General features: G+C 46.6%; 1 protein-coding gene across 2 annotated transcripts in view; it reads left to right on the forward strand.

Annotated features, from left to right (window-relative positions):
• LCT (lactase) overlaps positions 1–24,294 on the forward strand; it is a 48,889-nt gene that overhangs the window by 677 nt on the left and 23,918 nt on the right. Inside the window, exons 2-6 of one of the 2 annotated variants that reach the window (XM_087819433.1) lie at positions 7,613–7,692; positions 12,773–12,856; positions 16,749–16,851; positions 18,141–18,219; positions 21,412–22,138. In XM_087819433.1, the coding sequence (XP_087675559.1) occupies positions 7,613–7,692; positions 12,773–12,856; positions 16,749–16,851; positions 18,141–18,219; positions 21,412–22,138 (1,073 nt within the window). The remainder of the gene's footprint in view (positions 1–7,612; positions 7,693–12,772; positions 12,857–16,748; positions 16,852–18,140; positions 18,220–21,411; positions 22,139–24,294) is intronic. The other variant, XM_087819434.1, reaches the window with a different exon arrangement.

Raw genomic sequence — 24,294 nt, forward strand, 5'->3', positions numbered from 1 at the left:
CCCGCGGCGGCCGCGCTCGCCCCTTCCCCGCCTCCTCACCGCGGGGCTCGGCATGTCCGCGCTCGTCCGCAGCAGCGCCGTCGGGTGTCTCAGTCGCGAGGAACTAACCCCGTGTTAATACCGGGGATCCCCCGGGCCGACAGGAGGGGCGGCCCCCGGGCGCAGCGCGCGCTCTCCCTGCGGAGTCCCCCGCCCGCGCCCCGGCCGGGCTGGAGCCCGCGCCGCCCCCGAGGCCCGGCCGCCGCAGCCCCGCCCGCGCGACCCCCGCGAGGCTCAGGCCCCCCCCCCCCGGCCTCCCCTTTGCTTATGCGAAGCAACTTGCAGATTCAGGCTGAAGCTTGCGTTCCAGCGGGGACAGACAGACAGACAGAGGTAAAATAATGCAATACTGATGGTGGTGCGAAGAGCGTAATTTCAGTTGTCCGTATTCTTGCTTCCCAACTAGCTTGAGGTTCTGATTCAGCAGATCTGGGCGGAACCAGGACATTTGTGATTTTTCGTAAACTCTCTAGGAGAATCTGAGGTACACCAATGTTGAGAACCGGTTTGGGATTATACGTGCTCTCTTGTTTTTATGCTACACGTATAGCATATAAGATGTGCATACCTGCATATTCTACTTGGTGAGTATATTCTCATTTTATCAAAATCTCTTTGAAAGCATGATTTTCAACGGTCGTATAGGTTCCCATAATAGGAATGGATCGTAAAGTTTAAAATCCCGCCCTCATTTTCATATATGTTTACTTAATTTTTACCATTACAGATTATAAACGTGCCTGTATATAAATGCTTGCCTAGCTTCTGACAAATTCTTCTGATAGAGTCTTAGAATTGAAATTACTGGGTCGAGAGATGTGCATGCTTTAAAACGTTAAAGCATGTTGCTAAATTGTCTTCCAGTAGAGTTATAATGGTTTATAAAATTGTCCTTCAGCCTGGGTTCAATGATGTAATTATTTTTATCATCGGTAATTTGGCAGCTAAAAACGATGATCTCCTTATATTCTCCGCTTGCATGTATTTGATTATAGAGAGGTTAAACTTGTTTTTTCTATGCGGAAGATGAAAGGAGTGTGAGTGTGGAAGGGGCTGCTTTCGGCAGGGCTGAGAGGAAGGCAGACGGGAGCCAGCTGGGGAGCGCCCGGAGGGCAAGGCCGGAGCTGGCCGGAGACCTGGAGAGCCTGGGGCCCCGGTAGGGCGACCAGCGGCCGCCGTCAGTTTAGCAAACTGGGAGCAGAGGGTGGACGTGAGGAGATGCCGGATTTGAAACTGGATTCTTCGGAACTCGGACCTTGGGGTGGATGAGCAAGTAAGTGTTTGCTGGCGGTGATTCTGCTGAGGACACTCTGCGTAAAGTGAGCTCTGGAGAAGGCGGCGCTGAGCCCGCATCCTCTCAGGCAAAGGAGCGTGTCTTATCCCGAGGCCAGATTCCACAGAACTTCTTAAATTATAAAACTATACACACATGTTTATGAAGATGTTTTGCATAGCTCGTTTTTAATTTCCATCAGGTGACTGGAGACTGTTTCTCTTTTTCTTTCTTTTTTAAATTCCTGTTTTCCTTCTTTTCTGCTGGCGCTCCTTCTCCCCACTCTCCATCTTCTCCCTTTTCGCCGTCGCTGGGCTGTCCGCCCCAGTGTAGTGCAGGAAGCAGAAGAAATTCTCTCTTCCGTCTCTTTGCTGTATCAAAAGGTGGTCTTCCCTCCCTCCCTCCCTCCCTCCCTCCCTCCCTCCCTCCCACCGCTGGTGGGAATGACTGATGGTGCAGCCGCTCTGCAAAACAGACCGGCAGTTCCTCAAGTTAAACTTTAGAGTCACCAACAACTCCTCTCCTGGGTATACATCCAAGAGTAATGAAAACAAATGTCGAGGCAAAAATGTGTTACCAACATTTATAGCAGCATTATTTGTAATAACCAAAAGTGGAAATAACCCTAATGTCCATCAACGGATGGATGAACAAAATGAGGCATATGCATACAGTGGGATATTATTCAGCCTTAAAAGGAGTGAAGTACTGATACATGCCGCAGCATGATGAGCCTCAGCCACAAAAACCACATATTACATGATATCCTTTAGATTAAATGTCCAGACTAAGCAGCTCTATGAGATACTAAAGTAGATTAGCAAAATCTAGGGCTAAAAGAAAATGGGAGTGACCGCTTCTGGGCACAGAATCTCTTTGGGTGACTAAAATGTTTTGGAATAGTGGAGATAGTTGCACAGTTTTGTGAATATATTAAAAACCACTGAGTTGTATACTTTAAAGGGGGGATTTTTTTTTTTCAGTTAAAGTTGACATTAAATATTTATGTTCTTTTCAGGAGGGGTGAATTTTATGCTATATGAATATCTTAATTTTAAAAGTGTAAAAAAATAAATGGGAGGGTTGAAGGTTTATAAAACAAAACAAAACAAAACAAAGCACAATTACATCTACTTGAATATTCCCCCCATCACATCTTTTTTTAATCCTCACCCGAGGATATGTTTTTATTGACAGTTTCAAGGAGTCCTGGCCAGGTATTTTATAGGATGCCTGTTTTTAAAAATAGCTTTCTTGAGATGTAATTCATATACCATGCAATTCACCCATTTAAAGTCTTTGGTATATTTTAATATGGTTTTTAGTATATTCACAGATATGTGCAACCATCACCATGGTCAATTTTAGAACATTTTTATCACCTCAAAAATAAATCTTGTAACCTTCAGCTATCACATTCCTACCCCCGCATTTCCTTCCCCTATCCCAACCACTAATTAACTGTCTCTATAGATTTCCCTGTTCTGAACATTTCACATGAATGGAATAATATGTGGTCTTTTGTGATTGTATCTATTGGGATTTGTCTGATGTTTTCCTCAAGGATAGACTGGAATTACGGGTTTGGGGGAGGAAGATCACAGAATAAAGTGCCATTTTTATCACATCATATCAAAGGCACATACTATTGCCCTAGCCAGTTTGGCTCAGTGATTAGAGCATTCGTCCACAGACTGAAGGGTCCTGGGTTCTATTCCTGCCAAGGGCATGTACCTCGGTTGCAGGCTCAGTCCCCAGCCCTGGTTGGTGCTCAAGCGGGAGGCAACCAATCGACGTGTGTCTCTCCCATCGATGTTTCTCCCTCTCTCTTTCTCTCCCTCCTCCACTCTCTCTGAAAAGCAGTGGAACAAATATCCTTGGGTGAGGATTACAAAAAAAAAGGTACATACTATCAACATGATTTATGGCTATTGATGTTAATCTTGATCACCTGGCTGAGGTAGCATTTGCCAGATATCTCCACTGTGCTCTTTGGAAGGAAGTCACTGTACACAGCCCACACTTAAGGAGTGGGGAGTTCTGCTCCCTCTTATAAATACTTTTTGAAAGTTCTTTTCTAAACTTAACCAAGAAGGTAAAAGACTTGTACACTGAAAACTATAATACATTGCTGAAAGAAATTAAATAAAACAGTAATAAATGGAAACACATTCCTTGTTCATGGATGGGAAGACATAATATTGTTAAAATGTCAATACTACCCAAAGTGATCTACAGGCGCAATGAAATCCCTATCAAAATCCCAATGATAGAGTCCTGGCTGGTTTTGCTCAATGGTTAGAGCATCAGCCCATGGACTGAAGGGTCCTGGGTTTGATTCTGGCTAAATGCACATACCTTGGCTGCAGGCTCGATCCCCTGCCCCAGTTGGACTCTAAAAGTAACCAATCAATGTGTCTCTCTCACATCGATGTTTCTCTCTCTCTTTCTCTCTCTTTCTCTCTCTCTCTTCCACTCTCTCTGAAAGCAATGGAAAAAATATCCTTGGGTGAGAATTTAAAAAATAAAAAGATATAAATTTAAAAAAAAATCTCAATGATAGAAAAATCCATCCTTAAATACATATGGAATCTCAAGAGACCCCAAATAGCCAAAACAATCTTGAAAAAGAACAAAGTTGAAGGACTCACATTTCCTGATTCCAAAACTTACTACAAAGCTACAGTTATCAAAACAGTATAGTACTGGCATAAGGCTGGATGGACATATAGACAAATGGATAGAATAGAGAGCCCAGAAAAAACCCCTTACCTATATGGTCAAATGATTTTCAACAAGGGTGCCAATACCCCTCGGCAGGGGAGAGGGGACAGTCTTTTCAACAAATGGTGCTGGGAAAACTGCATATTCACGTGCAAAAGAATGAAGTTGGATCCTTACCTTACCCCATGTACAAAAACTAACCCAAAATGGATCAAAGACCCAAACATAAGAACTAAAACTATAAAACTCTTAGGAGAAAACATTGGGACAAAAACTTTATGGCATTGGATTTGGTGCTGATTTTTTAGCTATGACACTAAAAGTGCAGGCAACAAAAAAATAAAGTAGATAAATTAGACTTCATCAAAATTAAAAACTTTTGTGCATCCAGGGGCACTATTAACAGAGGGAAAAAGCAACCCACAGAATGGGAGAAAATATTTCCAAATCATATATTTAAGAGATTAATATCCAGAATATATTTTAAAAACTTCTAACTCAACAACAAAACAAACAACTGTATTTAAAAGTGAGCAAAGGACTTGAATTGATATTTTTTCCCCAAAGAAGTCATGCCAATGGCCAATAAGTACATGAAAAGATGCACTGGGAAATGCAAGTCAAAACCACAACAAGATTAAAAAAAACACCAAAAAAACCCACCACAACAAGGTACCACTTCACACCCTTTGGATGGCTACTAATAAGAGAAAAGAAAATCACAAGTGCTGGTGAGGGTATAAAGAAACTGTAACCCTTGTGCACTGTTGGCAGGAATGTAAAATGATGTCACCACTGTAGAAAACAGTGTTCCAGTTCCTTAAGAAATTAAACATAGAATTGCCATATGATCTAGCGCTTTGGGGTATATACCCCCCCAAAAATTGAAAACAGGGACTTGAACAGATATTCGTATACCCATTTTCATAGCAGCATTATTCACAGCAGCCAAAAGGTGGGGAAAACCCAAATGCCCATGGATGGGTGAATAAGTACACAAAATGTGGGCTATACAAATAACGAAATATTATTCAACCTTAAAAAGAAATGAAATTCTGGCATGTGCTACAACAGGGATGAACCCAGAAGACATTATGCTAAGTGAAATAAGCCAGCCACAAAATATAAGTATTATATGATTCCACCTACGTGAGGGACTAAGAATAATCGAGTTCACACGGACAAAAAGAAGAACAGTGGGTAGGACAGAAGAACAGAAGAAGAACAGAAGCTGGAAGGAGGGGAAACAGGGAATTACTGTTCAGTGGATACAGAGTTTTAGTTTGGGGTGGGAAATTTTGGAGATGGATGGTGGTGATGGTTGCAGAACAGTGTGAATGTACTTAATGCCACTGAACTGTACACTTTAAAAAATTTTTTAATGGTAAATTTTATGTTTATATTTTACCACAGTTTTTGAAAAGTTATTTTCTAATATTCCTATATGCCTTATAAACCCCATATTGATGTGTTCAGTGTGCCAGCACAGAGAAGCCTACAAAAGAGAGGATTTGGGCAGAGCTGGAAGGAGAGCTCTTCTCTCACTGGAAGAGTAGACTAGCACACGGCGTCCTCCACCTGCACAACTCTGAGACACAATCGGGGTAACAGTTACCCCACCCACCCCTGGCCGTAGTGGCTGGAAGCATTGATATTGGCAGTTCAGTGTTGACCAGGTTCCTTTTATTGAAGCATCTGGGCCAAAAGGGAAAGGAGCAAATGGAAACGGGCTATTTTGTGTGGAAGGTTGCAATGGTTTTGGGGGGAATATCTTCCCTTTACCGTGGAAACAGAAATGAGCTGATCCTTTAGTGAGGTCTAGTAATGCCTCTGAGGGACAGGAATTTACACAGTGCTATGCAGTGATTTTCTACCCAGGCTTAAAACAGCTAATTCTCAACTTACAACAAATACTGATTTTGAGTCCTGTAGACATGAATACCTATTTTAACCACATAACTACAAGATAAATTATCTTAAACCTGAGTAATGAACCCTCTTTCAGTCCCACAGAAAACATGAACTGCAAGCCTAGAGTGAGAGCCTAGCTTTGAGTAATCTGCATTTTACACTTCTTTAAGAATGGGAACAGGTGCAAGCATAAGCCATATCGGGGAAGTTTTATCATCTGGTATGATATGAGAATTTCTGGAACTTTAGGTACATTTATTTAGTCTAAATTCTAAAAACAGTTTGTAAAGTCAAACAGAAATGATTTGTGGGTTAATTGTGCTTAGCGATTAACTGTACCCTTGTTTCGTTTCATTGGTCTAGAGATGGTACTAAATTGTACATTTTTTTAAAAAATGTTTTCATTGATTTCAGAGAGAGGAAGGGAGAGGGATAGAAACACCAATGATGAGAGAGCCATTGATCGGCTGCCTCCTGCACGCCACCCCCCCACACACTGAGGATCGGACCCGCAACCTGGGCACGCGCCCTGACGGAATCGAACCCTGACTTCCCGGTTCATGGGTCGACGCTCAACCACTGAGCCACGCCAGCCGGGCTAAATTGTACATTTTTAAATGTTAAGCACAAACTGAAAACAAATGTTCTCTGTGTGCTGATGTGATGATAGACAAGCATGGAAATCAGTGAAAGGTAAAATGGAGCCATTGGCACAATCAATAAATTACTGGGAACAGCGTTATCTTATCAGAATGAGAAATAAATGTGTCTGGGTGATAGTCCCTGCTCAAAGGATTTCAAAGTCCCATTACGCTTATCAAAATAAGCACTTTGTAGTTGGCAGTGGTTGGTAGTGGTGGTTTCATTGACTGGAAGATCTCTGTCCTGTAAAGAATTTGGATGAAAGAGAGAAGTCAGGGCACATAGTCTCAAACTGAGGTTCTGTTCAATTTTTGTTTAGTGTTTTCAAATTACAGGTCTGAGCACCTGCCATGCACCCAGTCCCTAAGCTTGATGTTTGGAGGGACTAAACACACATTTACGTTTTGCTACTCGTGGAGCACACACTCCAGTGAGAAAGACTGAAGTGCATCAAAGCCTTAGAGAGCAGTGCAAACACTGAGGATCCAAGCCCACAGCTGCGCGCTCTGAGTACGGTCCGAGGACCGCTGCATTGGAAGCACCCCGGGAGCTTGTTAAACGCACCGGTTCCTGGGCCCACCCATCTGCTGACAAGCAGGCAGCACTGAGCACACAGATTCGAGCAGCACTGTTAGGTGATCAAATGCCAAAGCAAGTGGGTTTGAGCTGTGTATGTTTATATTTCATCGTTTTCCCCTCAGTGCACAGTAGAGGCTGAATTGATGTTCATACAGAGAATAGAGACAGGTCACAGCAGCTCCCCAGAGCCCCTGCCTTGGAGAAGTTCCTGCATTTCAGAGTCCCGGTCCATGTGAAACATTCTCTAAAGGACATTTTGTAAGCCGCCTTATTTTCTAAAGTCTTTCCGCTAGGGTTAAGCCATGTGAGTGATTTCTTCAGCAATCCTTTTTATATCAGGAGCCATGGAATAGAAAGTCCGGTAGGAAATGAGTCCTGACGCGGCCTCCGTGGCCGCAGCCTCCTGCCTCGCTCACCTGTGTCTCCTCCCCTGGTTGGTTTCAGGCAGAAAGCTGTCTGTGGTCCTGCGAGCGGAAGCGGTCTCCGAGCTCCTGCTAGAAGCGTCCACTTCTTCCCTTGCCAAGGTGAGGACAGCCCAAGAAACAGCATCTGCAACATCTGAGGAAAGCTGCCATTTTCATTTTAGAAAAGAGCTGTTTTTGTCCTTTGGCTTGATTGACATTTGTATAAGTGTCTTCTGGGTGGTATACGTTCTGTAGATTCACAATGACTTTAAAACAAAATCTCCTTTGCTGGGGCCTCAGCTCTTACTTGGCCACATGTCAGCTTTTGCCGCTGCTTGCTCTGATTATTTTATTAAAAGTGTCCAAAATAGCTTATTAGAAGAGAGGTCACTTTATAGCAAAACAGGTGCTAGGGTCACGGTTTGTTTTTATAAATATTGTGCTCCCTCAAGTACCCATCCTGGTTTCTACCTCCTCTAATGTAACTTTTAAACTGTGATTATAATAAGGAAAGTTAAAACACCTGAGAATTAAGAAGCATTGGCCCTTGTAGGTCTGGCTGCTGGGCAGTGTGGAAATGAAAGTCATCAGGAAAAAGAGCTGATTCTGTAGTTCGGCAGGCCGTGCACAGAACCGAGCTGCCTGTGACAGACACCGGCTTGTATCTGCGATAGGATGGAGGCCCCACCTGTCAGCGGCTGGCCTTCAGATTTACCTGCTCAGAAACTCACAATCCAGACACAATAAGCTGTAAATAACATGCGCCAAGGCTGCGTGTGCAGCCAGAATGCCATCTGAATTGATTTACAAGGGGCAATAACGGCTATCACTCATGAACTCGGAGACCAAAGTGCTGACCTGGAAAGAGCTGGTAGAGCAATAGCCTTTGCACTGGCTGCCCCTCCCTAATCCGTGCCATGTTGTGCTTCTGAATTATCTTCCAAAAGCACAGTTTTTCCCAGTTCCCCGCTGGGAAGTTACAATCCCCTGAATTGGTGCAAACTCCACAGGGCCTGCCAGTGCCGCTCAGGCAGGCCCTCTGCTCCCTCTCTGACCTCACCTCTTTCCTAGCGTGTGCTCTGCTTCCTGCCTGCTCTCCTGTCTCCCTGCTCATCCTGCCAGCCTTCCTAAAAAATCTCTCCCAACAAAACCCTGCCTATCCTTCAGGTCTGTGTGGAGGTGGGCTTCATCAGGAGGCCTCGTTCAATCTCTCTCCCTCGCTCACCCTGCTGTGGTCTCTCCCCACCGGAAAAAAGCCCGTAGCCATTTGTTTGGACAGCAGTTCCCAGGTTCTGGTGTTTATCAGAATCACCTGGAGTGCTAGTAAAGCTCACAGAGGCTGAGGACAGCCTTGGGCTTCACAGGTGCCCCCAGTTCCCAGGTCTGAGGACCCCTCTGTGGACTTGCCTTATAGCACTGCTCAGTTTCTGCCTTTTCTCCATGTAACTGGTGCATTTACTAACACTCTCTATTAAAAGTTGTCAGCTTCTGTGGATCTTATTCATCTTTGAACATGAATCCCCACCCACTGTACCCAGCACAGTGATTTCAAGGTAGAAACTCAATGGCTGTGTGTTGTGTGGAGTTGACAGAACAAGAGCTGAGTGGGCAGGGAGCGGGAGATTGGAGTGGTCCCGCTGAAGTGGAGCCAGCTTGTGGGACGTTAGTAAACACAGATGAGAACTTGACTGGGAAGCCATAGGGCTCCAGTGTGAGTCAGTTATCCAAGTCCACAGTACACACGATTGTCCTCAGGGCCATTACCACAGTCTTTGTTCTGAAAGAACCTATCATCCATGAGGGGAAGAAGACAGGCAATGATCTAGTCATGACTAGAAACTGGTGCTGAGAAGGGTGGGGAGGGAATCACAGTGGCCTGTTTATATGTTTAGACTGTGAATCTGGAGTCTTAGAGTGCATGCAGGCCAGAGACAGGGCCGAGGGTAGGGTATGTCCTTCACTGGAGCATGGGTGGGGATGTTGAAGACCAGGGCCATGGGAGCTGTGCTTTCAGATAATAGTATGGGCCAGGCTAGAGCCACCTGGGGTGGACTTTAAACTGTGGTCTGAGAGTGGTCAGTGGCTATAGCCCACAATGAAAACAAAACTCAGTACCCCAGGAGGGTCTGCAAAGATCACTGGCGAGCCTGTGGGTGATGGCAGAGGGCTGCACTGCCTCCACCCTGGCAAAGTGGGAGCCACTCTGAGGAGGGTGCTGCCCAGGGCAGCCCTGACCTCTGACTCCCTCCTTAGAGCTTACCTGCTTGGTGAGAATCCACCTTGTGTGGCACACAGCACTTCATTCATTCACTTGTTTGTTTACTCATATGCAGTTATTGAGCATTTACTGTGTGCCAAGCACTTTGCTGAGTACATAGATGATGTATCCCCAGCAACACAGAGAGACACACACACATTCTCACTCCATCCCCAACAACACACAGAGACATACACATTCTCACTCCATCCCCAGCTTCTCCTTCACCTGCTCTTTCATTGAAAAACCCTGCTTTGGAGTATTCAGTGATGGGGGACAAACAAAAAGAACACTTCTGAGAAGTTCTTTTTTTTTTTTTTTAATTTATCTTTATTGTTGAGAGTATTACAGGTGTCCCATTTTCCCCCCAATTGACGCCCCTCCACTTCACTCTCACCCCCTCCCCAGGCCTTCACCCCATTATTAACTGTGTCCATGGGTTACACATATATGCATATAACTTCCTTGGTTAATCTCTTCCCTCCCTCCACCCTCCTTCCCCCTTTCCTCTGAAATATAATCTTCTGTTACATGTGTCAATGTCTCTGGATCTGTTTAGTTCATCAGATTCTTTTGTTCATTAGCTTCTTCTTAAAGAAGACCCTTCAACTTTTCCTGTAGTGCTGGTTTGGTGGTGATGAACTCCTTTAGCTTTCCCTTGTCTGTGAAGCTCTTTATCTGACCCTCTATTTTAAACGATAGCTTTGCTGGGTAGAGCAATCTTGGTTGTAGTTCCATGTTTTTCATCACTTTGAATATTTCTTGCCACTCCCTTCTGGCCTACAAAGTTTCTGTTGAGAAATCAGCTGACAGTCATATGGGTGCTCCCTTGTAGGTAATTAACTGCTTTTCTCTTGCTGCTTTTAAGATTCTCTCTTTGTCTTTAACCTTTGGCATTTTAATTATGATGTGTCTTGCTGTGGGCCTCTTTGGGTTCCTCTTGTTTGGGACCCTCTGTGCTTCCTGGACTTGTAAGTCTATGTCTTTCCCCAGGTAGGGGAAGTTTTCTGTAATTATTTTTTCAAATAGGTTTTCAATTTCTTGGTCTCTTTCTTCCCCTTATGGCACCCCAATAACACGAATGTTGGGCCTCTTGAAGTTGTCCCAGAGGCTCCTTATACTATTTTCATATTTCTGGATTAATTTTTCTTTTTGCTCTTCTGGTTGGTGTTTTTTGTTTCCTCATGTTCCAAATTGCTGATTTGATTCTCAGCGTCCTCTACTGTTGATTCCCTGTAAATTATTCTTCATTTCAGTTCGTGTAGCCTTCATTTCAAATTGGTACTTAATATTATGTTATCGATTTTCTCAGTTATTTCCCTAATAGTCTGTTTAAAAATCCTTATAAACAAAATTCTGAACTCTGTATCTGTTAGCTTGCTTGGATCTATTTCATTTAGTTCCTCTTCTAGAGATTTCTTCTGTTCTTTCCTTTGTGACATGTTTCTTTGCCTCCACATTTTGGCTGCGTCCAGGTGTTTGTTTCTATGTATTAGGTAGAGCTGCTATGTCTCCTGGAATCTGTAGAGTGGCTTTGTGTAGTAGGTTTCCTGAAGGGTCCAGTGGCTCAGCCTCCCCAGTTACCTGAGCTGGGCCTTCTAGGTGCTCCCCTGTGTGGGCTGTGTGCACTGTCCTATTGTAGTTGAGCCTTGGTTGCTGTTGGCGTCACTGGGAGAAATTGACTCCCAGGCCAGTCAGCTGTGAGGACCAGCTGCAACTACAACCAAAGAGCTGCTGTGCTGGAGACACCCCTAGGGATCAGGATTTACTTCAGTGGAGCTTTGGCGTTCACCAAGTGCCCCCCTTGAGTGTCACTCCTGGATGTGGTAGGGTTGTAATCCAGCGTGGTCAAGTCTGACCACCAGGTGCACTGTGTCTGGGGCCTCCCGGGAGGTGCAAAGTGAGCCTGTGCTAGTGCCTTGCCCAGGGCCACCCAGCATGAGCTACTCAGCAAACCGTAGTTGGCTGCTATTGTGCTGGGCTTGGAGGTGCCCAGGAGAGGCCAAGCTGTGAGCCAGTGCAGGCTGCCACTAGTGCCAGGCCTGGGGCCACTTACCAAGCTGTATGGGTCACACTGCTGCCTGTTTGAGAGATTTTAGGAAAGTCATAAGCATGAGGCTGGAGAGGCCACTTGCACAGAAAAGCCCCTGGAAATGGCCTGGATGAGCTGCAGGTAGGGAGGGGCAGGGCCTCCGGGAATCACGGGGCGGGGCCAAAGGTGTGAATCAGGTGCTGGCGATTCAAATATGGTGCCTGCCTGCGGGCTGTGTGCGGGGAGGACTCGCCAAAGGAGCCATGGCCTCCGCCAGCCCTTCTGCCCGGGAGGAAGCTGCCCCTTCACCTCTCACCCCAGTTTCAGGCAGGTTAGTTCCTCCCCGAGTGTCCCGGGTCCTTTCAAGCTGCTGCCCGGCGCTGGGCTCAGGGATCGTGTCTTAGTGAGTCCGTGCCGGGCCCTTTAAGAGGAGCTGCTGGGGCTCCCGCAGCCTTCGCGACCCTCAGCGACAGTCCTTGCTGGTTTCACAGCCCAAAGTTGTGGGGACGTCTCTTCCCAGCCCTGGAACCTTGGGCTGGGGGCCTGGTGTGGGGCTGGGACCCCTCGCTCCTCCGGGAAACCTCCACCACCGAGATTCCCTCCTGGGTTTAACCGGCGGCACTAGGTGTGGGCCTGCGGCGAGTCTCCAATTCAGTCCCGATCCTCCAGCGTCTCCGCCCCTCCTCCCAGTCTCGGTGCTGCTTCAGTTCCCTGGTTGTGGGGATTCTGTTCAGCCAGATCTCAGCAGGTTCTGAGTGATGGTGGTTCCTTATTTTAGTTGTAATTTTGATGTGGTTGCGGGAAGCTGCGGGTGCAGCTGTTACCTACACCACCATCTTGTTTCTGCCCCCTGAGAAGTTCTTCGTCTTGAAATAGCTTTTCTCAGATACCCCCTTTTTCCTTATTTCTAGGACGCAGTCGATTTCCTTTCTCTCGATTTGTCTTATGAATGCCAAAGCGGGGCGAGTTTGCTGCAGCAGCTGAGGGAACTGCAGGTAAGCTGAGCCCTTTCCCATACTGAAGATGAGAGGCAACAGTTCCTGGAGCGTATTAGGCATCTCACGCTTGGGCTGACATGTAAACTGAACTGCCCCCCAGTCAGCAGACCTGTGGAGCTGTGTCTGGGAGATTCCCACTGAGAGCATCGCTAGAGAAAATTGAGAGGTTGGGCGGTCTTCCCTGGGGAGGATAGTGGGAATCGGCTTGTTACTGTAAGTGTTTACATGCATCTCCTGCTCTCTTGTGTAGAAATCCACTGAGAATAAAAATTCTGGATTAAATAGGCTATTTCATGGATTTGGCTCATGGTTGCACAACAGTGTAAATGTACTTAATGCCTCTGAACTGTACACTTAAAAATGGTTAAGATGGTAAATTTTGTGTTATGTGTATTTTACCACAATTTTTTTTGAAAGAGTTCACAGCCAGGTCTGCTAAATCAGATACCAGCAATCGGGACTTTCCTATAACCTCAGGCCCCTTCTTCCTGTACTTAGTGTTTTTCTCAAGTCTAACGGTTCTGACACCTTAGAGAAAATATGTTAGGCGTCTCCTACCCACTCTTAGCTGTCTCTCCTATGCTTGGTCACTGCTGTGCAACTTCCTTGCTGAATTCCCTGAAGTCCCAACTGCTCCCCTATCTCCTGATGGTATAACTGATTATATACCCAGCAGTTTCTCTCTCGACCTCCCGAGTCCTAGCAGGATGCCTACACTTACCCCTGAAGAGCTGCTCTCTTGCCGGCCTGTCCGCAGATGCCACCAGTGCTCACCCAGGCCTTATTCCAGCCTCTCAGGTTCTCACACAAAGCCACTGGCCTCTGCTTTCAGTCCTGAGCCACCACGTCCACCACCAAGGAGGATGGATTGTCAGAGGAGTTACTCCTTTAAACGCCAAGCTCAGTAACCTCAAGCCCTCAGGGCTACAGCTAGGCAGAGTCTCCGCTTTTCCTGAGGCAGGAGCTGGACATGGGCAAATCTACATCGGTCCTATCCCCACATCCCTGTGTTTCCAGCTGGCCGTGTAAATGCTGTTGCTTTTTTTATCTACAAATAAGATGATGATCTCATTAAAGGTAGCAGATGTCTTCTCATGACATTGGAGCACTAGCTGCCAGGATTTTAGTGCCTGCTGTACCCCAGGCACTGGGTGGGCACTTTATCCTCACATTCTCTCCACCCCTCTCAGCACACCTGAGACTGAGACACTGAACTAACGTCAGACACTGGGTAGTGAACATCCACACTGAAATTGGGCCTGGGCTTTCTCATAACACTACACCACCTCTCTAAAACAAAAATAAGCCCAAGGTACCCTGGCCAGTGCGGCTCGGTGGTTAGAGCATCGGCCTGTGCACCAAATGGTTGCAGGTTTGATTCCGGGTCAGGGACACGTACCTAGGCTGCAGGTTCCATCTGGGGTGCATGCGGGAGGCAACGAATTGGTGTGACTCTCTCACATCAATGTTTCTCTCTCTCTCTTTTCCCCCCTTCCACTCTCTAAAAATCAATGGGAAAAATATCCTCAGGTGAGGGTTAACAGCAACAACTTAATAAGCCCAAGGTGTTGGGAATATTCTCATTAGGGTGGCCCTTTTGATTCCTTTGGTTTTGTAAACACCTCTCCAGAGCACAGGCCCACGCTGTGTGCTGGCTGCCGGGTTTCTGGGCCTCAGGCAGCACTGTGGGGCCTTTGAGGCCTGCACACCTGTGGTGAGTAGCTCTGTCTCTGGCCCCCATCAAGGATCCACCAGAGCCCATGGGGTTGAGGCTCGGGGACATTTGGAAACACCAGGGTTATGCAGGTAGGGCACTCACACAGCTCTGGTTTCGTTTCTGCTGGAGAATGTGGGTTACAGTTTCCCTTTTTACATCACAACCCTCTCAAGAGGCCCTGCTCCCACCAGTGCCTGGACAAAGCTGTGAACCCCCAGTTCATGGCCCACCAGCCAATAGTAAAACCTCCCCTGGACAAACAGCGGCCACTGATCACTCCCGCAAAGGTTCTTCACTCCTTTTGTTTCCTTAGGTAGGAATTAAACTCCAGATGTTGCCCTTGCAGCTCAGAAAACGCCCCAAAGGTGCAGGATGACCACTCTGATCACTCAGTGGTGAGGAGAGGACTGAGCTGGAGAGGAGACTGTCCCCCCTGGGGTGTTAGTTACATGCCTGGTAGCATTTCCCACAGTTACCACGCCCAGGACAGGAAGAACAGCCAAGCTCTCCCCACGAAGAGGGGCTGACTTGTGTCCACAGGAACCTGAATTGTGCTGCCCGCCACTTTCTCCTGACCTGCCCTCTCTCCTCATCCCAGGTCCCGCACTCTGCTCTTGAAGAGGCCTCTTCCCATGGGCTGCAAGGGAGGAGATGAAGTCAGGGCAGGAAGGAGCAGGAGCTCCCACCCATTCCCAGGTTCTCCCACTTTCCCCAGAGCACCTGCATGCCTCTCTGTGTGCCCCAGGAACCCTCAGCTGCCTCTCCTGCCACCAGCATGCAGGTGTCTTAGGGCCAGAGGACATCTTCAGGGCCAGCACAATGCTGAAGAGCCACAGCATGTCCACAGGTTCTGCGGGGGGTACCCGAGAGGAGCCCACATCCACTTATTAGAAAAGGCTCTGCTCGCCAAGGGAGTTCCTCACTCAGCAGACGATTCCTCCATTCCTGTGATGGCAGGACAGCCGCCCCACTGTGCAGACCTTTCAGGAAGGAGAATGGCTGGGCTCCCTTAGTGTGTAGCTGCCCTACGTTGACCCAAGGCTGTGTGAGTCGCTGCTCCACTAACTGTGGTTTTTGTCAAGTTACCGGCTCTCAGCGCTGAAGGCATTTCACCTGTGAGGAAGGGACATTCCTAGGGAAAATAAAGATTCCCTGAGAAAATAAAGGATGTGCGTGGCTCCTTTTTAAGTAGCTGCTGTTGGTATCTCTCAGTGGCCTTTAACAACTCAGGAGGAAAAATTTAGCATGAGAAAAATGACCAAACCCAACCTCCCACAAGGAATTTAAAGTGAAGTCAACGCGTCATCCTAGAGATGTTTCCTTTGATGTCAAAATGGCTAGAAATGGGAGAAAAAATTATACCTGCTCCATTTTTAATGAAGACAGCTCCTTTTGTCTTCTTGCCATGGTAAATGGCAAACTTACCAAAAGTGGAAAGAAACATATAATGAACCCATCCCCAGTTTCAAAGCCTATCATATTGTGGTTGATCTGGTTTCTTCTGTACCCTACCTCCCCCTCCCAAACCAGATTGTCTTGAAGCAAAGCCCAAACATCCATAAATACTGTGATGGTGGCGCCTGACTAAGCTTCTTGTAGTAACAGCCCCTGATCAGAGTGCACTGCCTCGTCCTGGTCCTGACACAGCACCTCGTTCCAGGAGGTGCCTCGGAAGCCTGAGATGAAGGCACAGATGGGTCAGTGGGGAGGGTGGCCTATGCTATTGAAAAGCGTACTTCTTGCCCTAGCAGGTTTGGCTCAGTGGTTAGAGCGTCAGCCCGTGGACTGAAGGGCCTCAGGTTTGGCTCCAGTCAGGGGCATGTACCTCGGATGCAGGCTTGCTTGATCCCAGCACCCGGGCCACATGTGGGAGACAACCAATCTATGTGTCTCTCTCACATCAATGTTTCTCTCTCTCTCTCCCTTCCACTCTCTCTGAAAAGCAATGGAAAAAATATCCTCTGGTGAGGGTTTTTTTAAAAAGAAAGAAAAGTGTACCTCTTTCTCCTGCAGAGCCTAGAGTCAGCTCCCTTTATTAGCTGAGATGGCTAGAGGTAATTTCCAAAACCAGATTGAGTAGTCGTAGCTTCTCATCTTGAAATATCTGTCCCTGTTATCAAAAGACTGATTCTAGGCAGTTTCCATTCACTTACTGGCCTTTATCTTTTTCAGACTATTGAGCCAAAAGTGAAAGTGTTCATCTTCAATCTAAAACTCCAGGACTGCCCCTCCACCAGGAAGGACCGAGCTGGGCTTCTCTTCAGCCTCTTTGAAGGTGAGTGGCCCATCGCTGGAGAGGCTTTGAGTGACATTTGGTGCACTGATTTGGGGGGTAGCAGTCTTGAAAGTCTGGGGTTCCAGTAGGAGGAGGGACCCAAGGAGAGTTGGTCTGAGAGCCCATTCTAATGGGTTTAGTGTCCCTTGCCTTCCTGTTGTTGGTCCCTTAGCTCCCACTGACCCAGGAAAGATGACAGGTTCTATTCAGGGATGCCAAGGACACCTTGGTCTTATGGAAATAAAGACCATCAGGCCTCAGGTGTCAGGTATAAGCATGGGAACTGATCTGTGCCTGTCTCCCTCCCCCCAAGGTTTCTCACCTCTGCACCCCTTGGCAGGGCTGACTCTCTGCCCCCAGACAGCCCCCTCTGCTTGCCCTTGTTCATTTCCCCATTATGTCAACTTGCACTTGGCCCTGGTGGGTACCTGACCAAAGACTTTAGGTCTAGGACCTGCAGCTCATGGACTACCTCCTAAATATCTCAGATTCTTGAGAATGAATCCGATTGGTTGGAGTGGTTCAGGAGATTGCTCCTGGTCCAATCAGGTCAAGGGAAAAGTGGGGTCTATTAAGGCATCAGGGGCTGAGGGCCACTAGACACTTTAGGAAGGGGTCAAGGGGCACATTCCCTGTTCCCTGGTATTCAGCCCAGTCACCCTGTAAGGTCAGACTATGGGACAAATCAGTAGTGTCCTTCCCACCACTTGTAACCAGTGCTGGCTTCACAGGCCTCATGAGACTTATCCATATATACCACTTAATAACCCTTACCTAACTCACCTTTCATGGCATAGCAATTGCTGTTCTTACGTTCCATCCCTTTCTTAATGGTTAAAATGGTTGATTTTATGTTTAATGTATAGTTGACTACAGTTTTGTTTTTAAAGCCCACCCCTTCCTGATATTCGACTTTTTCCAAATCATTTGTTCTCCATGTGTGGTCTCCAGACCGGGAGCATCAGCATCACCTGGGAACTTGCTGGACGTTCCCAGTCCTGAGCCCACATCTGATCAGAAGCCTATCAGAAACTCTGGAGAGGGTCCAGCTATGTGTGTTTAATAAGCTCGGCAGGTGATGCTGATGCACACAGAGTTTGAGAACTGTTCTAGGTCACAAGCAGGTAGAAACCACTTCTGACCTCCTTCAATACTCAGCCCATGGAATTTTCCAGAGGGGCTTGGAACCATTGCTTGGAGGTTGGGTTTGTTGTATGAGTGAGGAAAACTATTGCATTGTGCACATTGTTGGGCTTCAGGCAGAGTTCATTGAACTTCCTCTCTTACAGCCATCAATCAAGGCCAAGCGCTCACCATTGGGTCTGACATGAATATGTTCTTGAACTGTACATCAAATGCCAAGGAAAGGTAATATAGATTTCCTGCCCAACCATCCGTAACTTATGTTTGCAGAATACTCTGCTGTTCTTTCACGTGTATAATCTCATGCAGCTGTTGTCATCTGCCTCTCAGGCCAGTGAATTAATTGTGGACATTCTAGAGAAGTGAGATGAAGGTGCAGAGGGGAAGTAGGGAGAACCCATCTCTCACTGATTGCTAACTCTGGGCCCGACATGGTTCTGTCATTCTCACCTGTCACTGGGCCACCTCGCAGTTCACACAGTGCACACACTGGCAGAGCTGGGACTTGCACCCCTGCCTTCTAGTTTAGGATCCTGGAGTTTGTGGCAGAGCAGGCTGGGTTAAAGACAGATCCGACCATCCCACTGAAGCTATGATCTGAGTAAGTGAGGTGCGTCCTCTGCATTCGCTCCCTCATTCGCAGCCGCCTTCCCCACAAGGAGACTGCTGAGATAGGAAGCCAGCTGTGGCAGCCTGCAGGATCCTGACTCAGGGGTGCTCTCAGGACAGAGGTTTTAATTTATGGTGGGGTTGCAAATAATTTCGTAACAAATGACTAAAGTACTGAAATTTGTAAATGGCCTCTTAAAAAAATAGAGCAGATTTGAGGTTATCCCCCAAATTATAGGACTTTGTGCATTTATATGCCGATATGCTTCTTGGGTGAGAAAAGGATGGTGTGGGAACCAGCCTTGGGAGCTCCCCAGAACCCTCAGCACTCCACAGGGAAGGGGGTGTCACACAGGAAAGCTCCATGCACTGTGCAGTAAGGAAGGACAAAGGCCATCACTCAGCTGCCCAGACCTTCAGCTAGAGTTTTCTTTGCCGTTCACGTCAGATGTTTCTAGCATGGCTTTCGCCAACACCTCTTTGTACTTTTCCTCTCCCAGCTCTTGGCTGTCCTGTGCTCTATCTCTTTCTGTTGTTTAGTCCTGTCAACTCGTTTCCAATCAGCAGTTCAGATCAACAGACTCTGAGCAGCTGCCACAGGTCAGGCTTTGTGCTGGGAGTATGAGCAGTGCGATGAGCAAATAGGTCGGAACTGCTCCCTGACCACACTTACTCAGCTGAGGAGTGCTGGGCTATGTCTTCTCAGAAGCAAAACTCAAGAGGTCATAATAAAAGGGGTGCCTTGAGAGCTTGATGATTATGAAACCACAAGATGATGCATTATACCATTTCCAGAATTCTCTAACCCCCTGATCTCTTAGGACTTTGCCTGAAATGAAGGCAACATTGGCTGATGTTAAACCACCAGTGGGAGGCCCTCGGCCAGGTGATGTTGATGGAGAGCCTGCTGGGTGCAGGGCAAGTGGAGGGGGTTCCAAGAGGACTAACATTGTTTTCTTACTTGAGAATTTTAGACCTCAGAGGTGAGACAGAGAGGCCCATCAATGACTCTACAACAAGAGTGCGGCATGAAACACAGTACTGCTCCCCAGAGGAAAGAGAAAAGAGTCTTATCAAGGGTGCTATGAGGTGGCTTGGAGCAGGGGGAGGGTCAGCTGAAGGAGGGACAGCTGGAGGGGCTGGGCAGAGATTGAGGCTTTGCATGCTAAATCTCTTCCCATGTTAGGCAAACCCGGAACTCCCAGTTGTTTTATCCAGGGGCAGTTTGTTTGCTTCTTTAAGACCTCTTTCCATCCAACTAGGACAGTCAGGGTCAGAACAACAGAGGCTGTGCATGAAGTGGGTGTCACCGGTGTCCCTGTTGTGTTCCAGAGTCATGCATATGTTTTGGATAATTCACAATTATAGCTCATCATTTCCCCTCACCACTTTCCTAGCAAATGTGGATGAGTTGATGCTTCATAAAACAGGAGGTGCTTAGGTTGGGAAGGCCCAGGCTTCTCTTCATGGGCAGGAAGTCCCTCCACAGCGCCCCTGTCACTTCTACCAGTTCTTCACTCTGGGCCAACCTAGTAAGAGTGTCATCCCCTCTCCACATGATGAACCGCAGACAGGAGATGCTCTTGCGCTTCACCCCATTTTCTCCAAGTGTGTTCTCCAGATAGAATGCACCCACTTATACTCACCTTTCTTCAAGGTCGCCCTCTGCTGGTGGAACTATGCAGGCTACAAGCGGTGCTTTCCAGCCTGCAGAACATGACCCATAGATTGGGAAATCAATTTAAAGGTTTGATTTAAAACTTTAAAAAGCAAACGTTTTAAAAAAAAAAAATGGAAGGAAAGAATCAGACTTCATTGCACATAGCAAGAGCATCTTTATGTTTTATTTCAGATGCATTTATTTCTGAAATAAAGTAAAACAAAATGTATATGGACGTAAATGTCTATACATCTATACACACACATAGTGATATGTGTTTAGAAGTACAGATTCTGTGTTCTACCTTGATTAAGCTGTATGATCAAGGAGAAGTTTTCATTTTTTTAAAAAATATTAGTTTATTTACATAATTAAAGTCTGAAGATGGACAGTCTAGAGTGGATATAATTGCCAGGAATCCAGGCTCCTATCTTGTTGCTTTTCATCCTTAACAAGACTTCTACCTCATGGTCCAGCCTGGATACTTGAGGTCCTGACATCATGTTCATAATCCAGGCAGCAGGAAGGAGAGAGGAGGCTGCAGCCAGGGCTGGTATTTAACTGGTCCACATACAGAGCTGTACCAGTAGTGCAATTACTGAAACACTTTTGTACCAACTACAAAATAGCTGCTGGCCCCTGATGCCAAGTTACTCATCCTTTAAGTCTCAGTTTCCTTCTCTGTAGGATGGAGATAAATAATTATAGAAGCTAGGTCATAAATGTATTGTGAAAATTAAATGAGACAATATACATACATTTTTATCACAGTGGCCAGCACAGAATCAAAGCTCAGGAAATTGAAGTCAACATTGTTATTAGCTATCTTTATAAACAATAAATATAAGAAGAAAAAGGCATGGCATCAAAACCAAAGACAGTACTCAGGGGTGAGTTAATACAGAGAACAGTAGCATTGGTAAAGTATTTACCAGAAGCAATAATAACTCAACTAAAAAGGGGTGATAATAATAATTTTCCTTCCTACCAGTCACTTCCTGCCCGTGACTTTGTGGACATGGCTTTCCACTCAGTGTTGCTGGAATCTTTACTGATTAAACACATTGTCACTGTTCATCAGTTTGGGGGGCATTTGCAACTCAGAGTCATTACTTACTATGTTTTTTTATGTCACTTCAATCTTGTAGCAGATCATGTTCTCTGACTGACAGCCTGACACTCCAGGCTGCCCAGCAGTGGGACTCGGAGACTGCAGTGGGCTCCCCACCACCCCGCTCTGCCTATCAGAGAGTCTGGGAGGCATTTGCTAACCAGTCCAGGGCAGAAAGGGATGCTTTCCTGCAGGATGTTTTCCCTGAAGGCTTCCTCTGGGGCGTCTCCACTGGAGCTTTTAACGTGGAAGGAGGCTGGGCTGAGGACGGAAGAGGGGCAAGTGTCTGGGACCAACTCGGACCCCATAAGGCTGCCAAGGGCCAAGCAACACCGGGCGTGGCCAGTGACAGTTACCACAAGGTGGACATTGATGTCTCGCTGCTCCGTGGCCTCCGGGCTCAGGTCTACAAGTTCTCCATCTCGTGGTCCCGCATCTTCCCCTCTGGGCACGGGCACAGCCCCAACCTCCGGGGCGTCGCCTACTACAACAAGCTGATCGACAGCCTACTGGACTCGCACATCCAGCCCATGGCCACGCTGTTCCACTGGGACCTGCCGCAGGCCCTGCAGGATCGAGGCGGTTGGCAGAACGAGAGCGTGGTGGATGCCTTCCTGGACTATGCAGCCTTCTGCTTCTCCACGTTTGGGGACCGCGTGAAGCTGTGGGTGACCTTCCACGAGCCGTGGGTGATGAGCTATGCAGGCTACGGCACTGGCCAACACGCCCCAGGCATCTCTGACCCAGGGGTGGCCTCTTTCAAGGTACATCTCTGCAGCTCCTACTCATTAGAAGAGATAGGACAGTTAGTGGAAGAAGTCATTTTATCTTCTCATCAGCAAGTGTTTACTTTTTGTTTTTTAAAGGAAATCGGAGGGAGACAAGGAACCATAAATTGTTAATCACCTTATTTTGTCCAAACATTGTGCTGGCACTTTAAATATAGTCATTATATCCTCAGAACAACACTGATGGGTGAGAAAATTGGGGCTCAGGAGGAGAAACAATTTGGTCATGATGACATCACTAGTGTGTTAGTTTGAAGCCAGAATTTGAGCCCAAGGCTACTTGACTCAGAAGCAAGTTTTCTGTGTTGCCCAGGACTCTTAGTTGCAAGTGACAGAAAACCCATCCCAGCTTTAATCAAGCAGGTAGGGGATTTATGAGTTCAGGAAACTGGAAAGTCTTGGTTTTAGGTCATCAGACCACAGCGATGCTACCAGGACCCAGTTTCTCTTCTTCTCTTGCTCCCCTTGTTAGCTTTTTTCTTGGGCTACCTGGCAGCCAGATGGCAGCAGCCTGCTCTCATCTATCAAGACCAGTAGGAAAGAAAGCTCGCCTCTGTTCTGTCATTCCCAGCAAGTCTCCCTGTCACTCCTGGTCTCTGTGTGGGTCACAGTCACCCCTGGACCAATCGCTGGTCTAGACGAGGGGCTGTGGGGCACTGACTAGTTTGGGTCCAGGTCCCAGCTCTACCCCTCAACACACTGGTTGAGAGGCAAGGAGGTGGAAGGGTTGGATTTCCAGAGAGCAATCAGGATATCATTTCAAGAGAAGGAGATGTGTAGAATGGAGATAAAATATGAAATGGCTTAATATGGCTTCCTTCCACCATTTTCCTTTTATTCCCAAAATCTCCCAGGAAAACCACCAGCTTTCCCTGGCAACATTCTTCGGGACAGATGTGTTAGTCTGGCTTTCCCCTGCCACACTTCGGGTTTTGTTCTGAAGTGAGTGTTGACTGCGCCCCATGCTAGGTGTTAAGGAGGATACCAGCCCATGCCCTCGAGATGTTAAAATCTTTCGGAGAAGTCGATACTAACACACATAAGAAAACTGGGGAAACATCTCAAAATGTCCACAAGTAGAGTGAGCTGGAACGCTGAGTAAATGACTCGATATAATGCCCCAAATCATAGCACTTAAATCAAAGTTTCCATTCTGCTCTTGTTCAGCAAGTGAGTTCACCAGGAAGAGAGACGACACTTCTGAAAATGAGAGGTTTGGATCTTTCTGTTTTTGTTCTTGTGAAACTCACCCAAACCTTTTCTCCTTAGGCATATATATACATACACACACACACACACGTCACAAGTAAACTTTTATTTTTCCATCACCATTTATCCCCTCTGTGCCCTCTTCCACCCCCACCACCTCCCACAATCACCACAGTGTTGTCCATGAGCTCTCTCTTTTATTTTCCTTTTTTGCTCAGTCCCTCCACACACACCCCAAACACACGTTCCCACACCAGAGCTGTCTCTTTTAAATTAAAAAAAAATTTTTTAATTGCAGTTGACATTCAGTCTTATATTATTTTCAGAGGTACAGCATAGTGGTTGGACGTTTATATAACTTATAAGTGACCCTCTTGGTGTCAGGTACCCCATACATATTATTACAATGTTATTGACTATATTTCCTGTGCTGTACTTTACATCCCCATGACTATTTTATAACTGCCAATTTGTCCTTTTTTTTAATGTTTTTTAAAAAATTGTATTTATTGATTTTGAGAGAGGAAGGAGAGAGAGAGAGAAACATCGATTTGTAGTTCCACTTATTTATGCATCATTGGTGGGTTCTTCTGTGTGCTCTCACTGGGAGTCTAGCTTGCAACCTTGGTGTATCGGGGACAACCCTCTAACCAGCTGAGCTACCAGCCAGGGCCAATTTGTTCTTCTTAAACCTCTTCACCGTCTTTACCCAGACCCCCAACACCCATCCTACCTGGCAACCGTCAGTTTCTCCTCTGCATCTATGAGCTTATTTCTGTTTTTTTGTTTTAGATTCCACATGTAAGTGAAATCATATGGTATTTGTCTTTATCTGACTTACATCACTTAGCATAATACCGTCTAGGTAACATCTATGTTGTCACAAATAGTAAGGCTTCATTCTTTTTTATGGCTGAGTAATA

This window comes from Miniopterus natalensis, chromosome 8 (assembly GCF_054644295.1).
Source record: "Miniopterus natalensis isolate mMinNat1 chromosome 8, mMinNat1.hap1, whole genome shotgun sequence".
NCBI lineage: Eukaryota > Metazoa > Chordata > Mammalia > Chiroptera > Miniopteridae > Miniopterus > Miniopterus natalensis.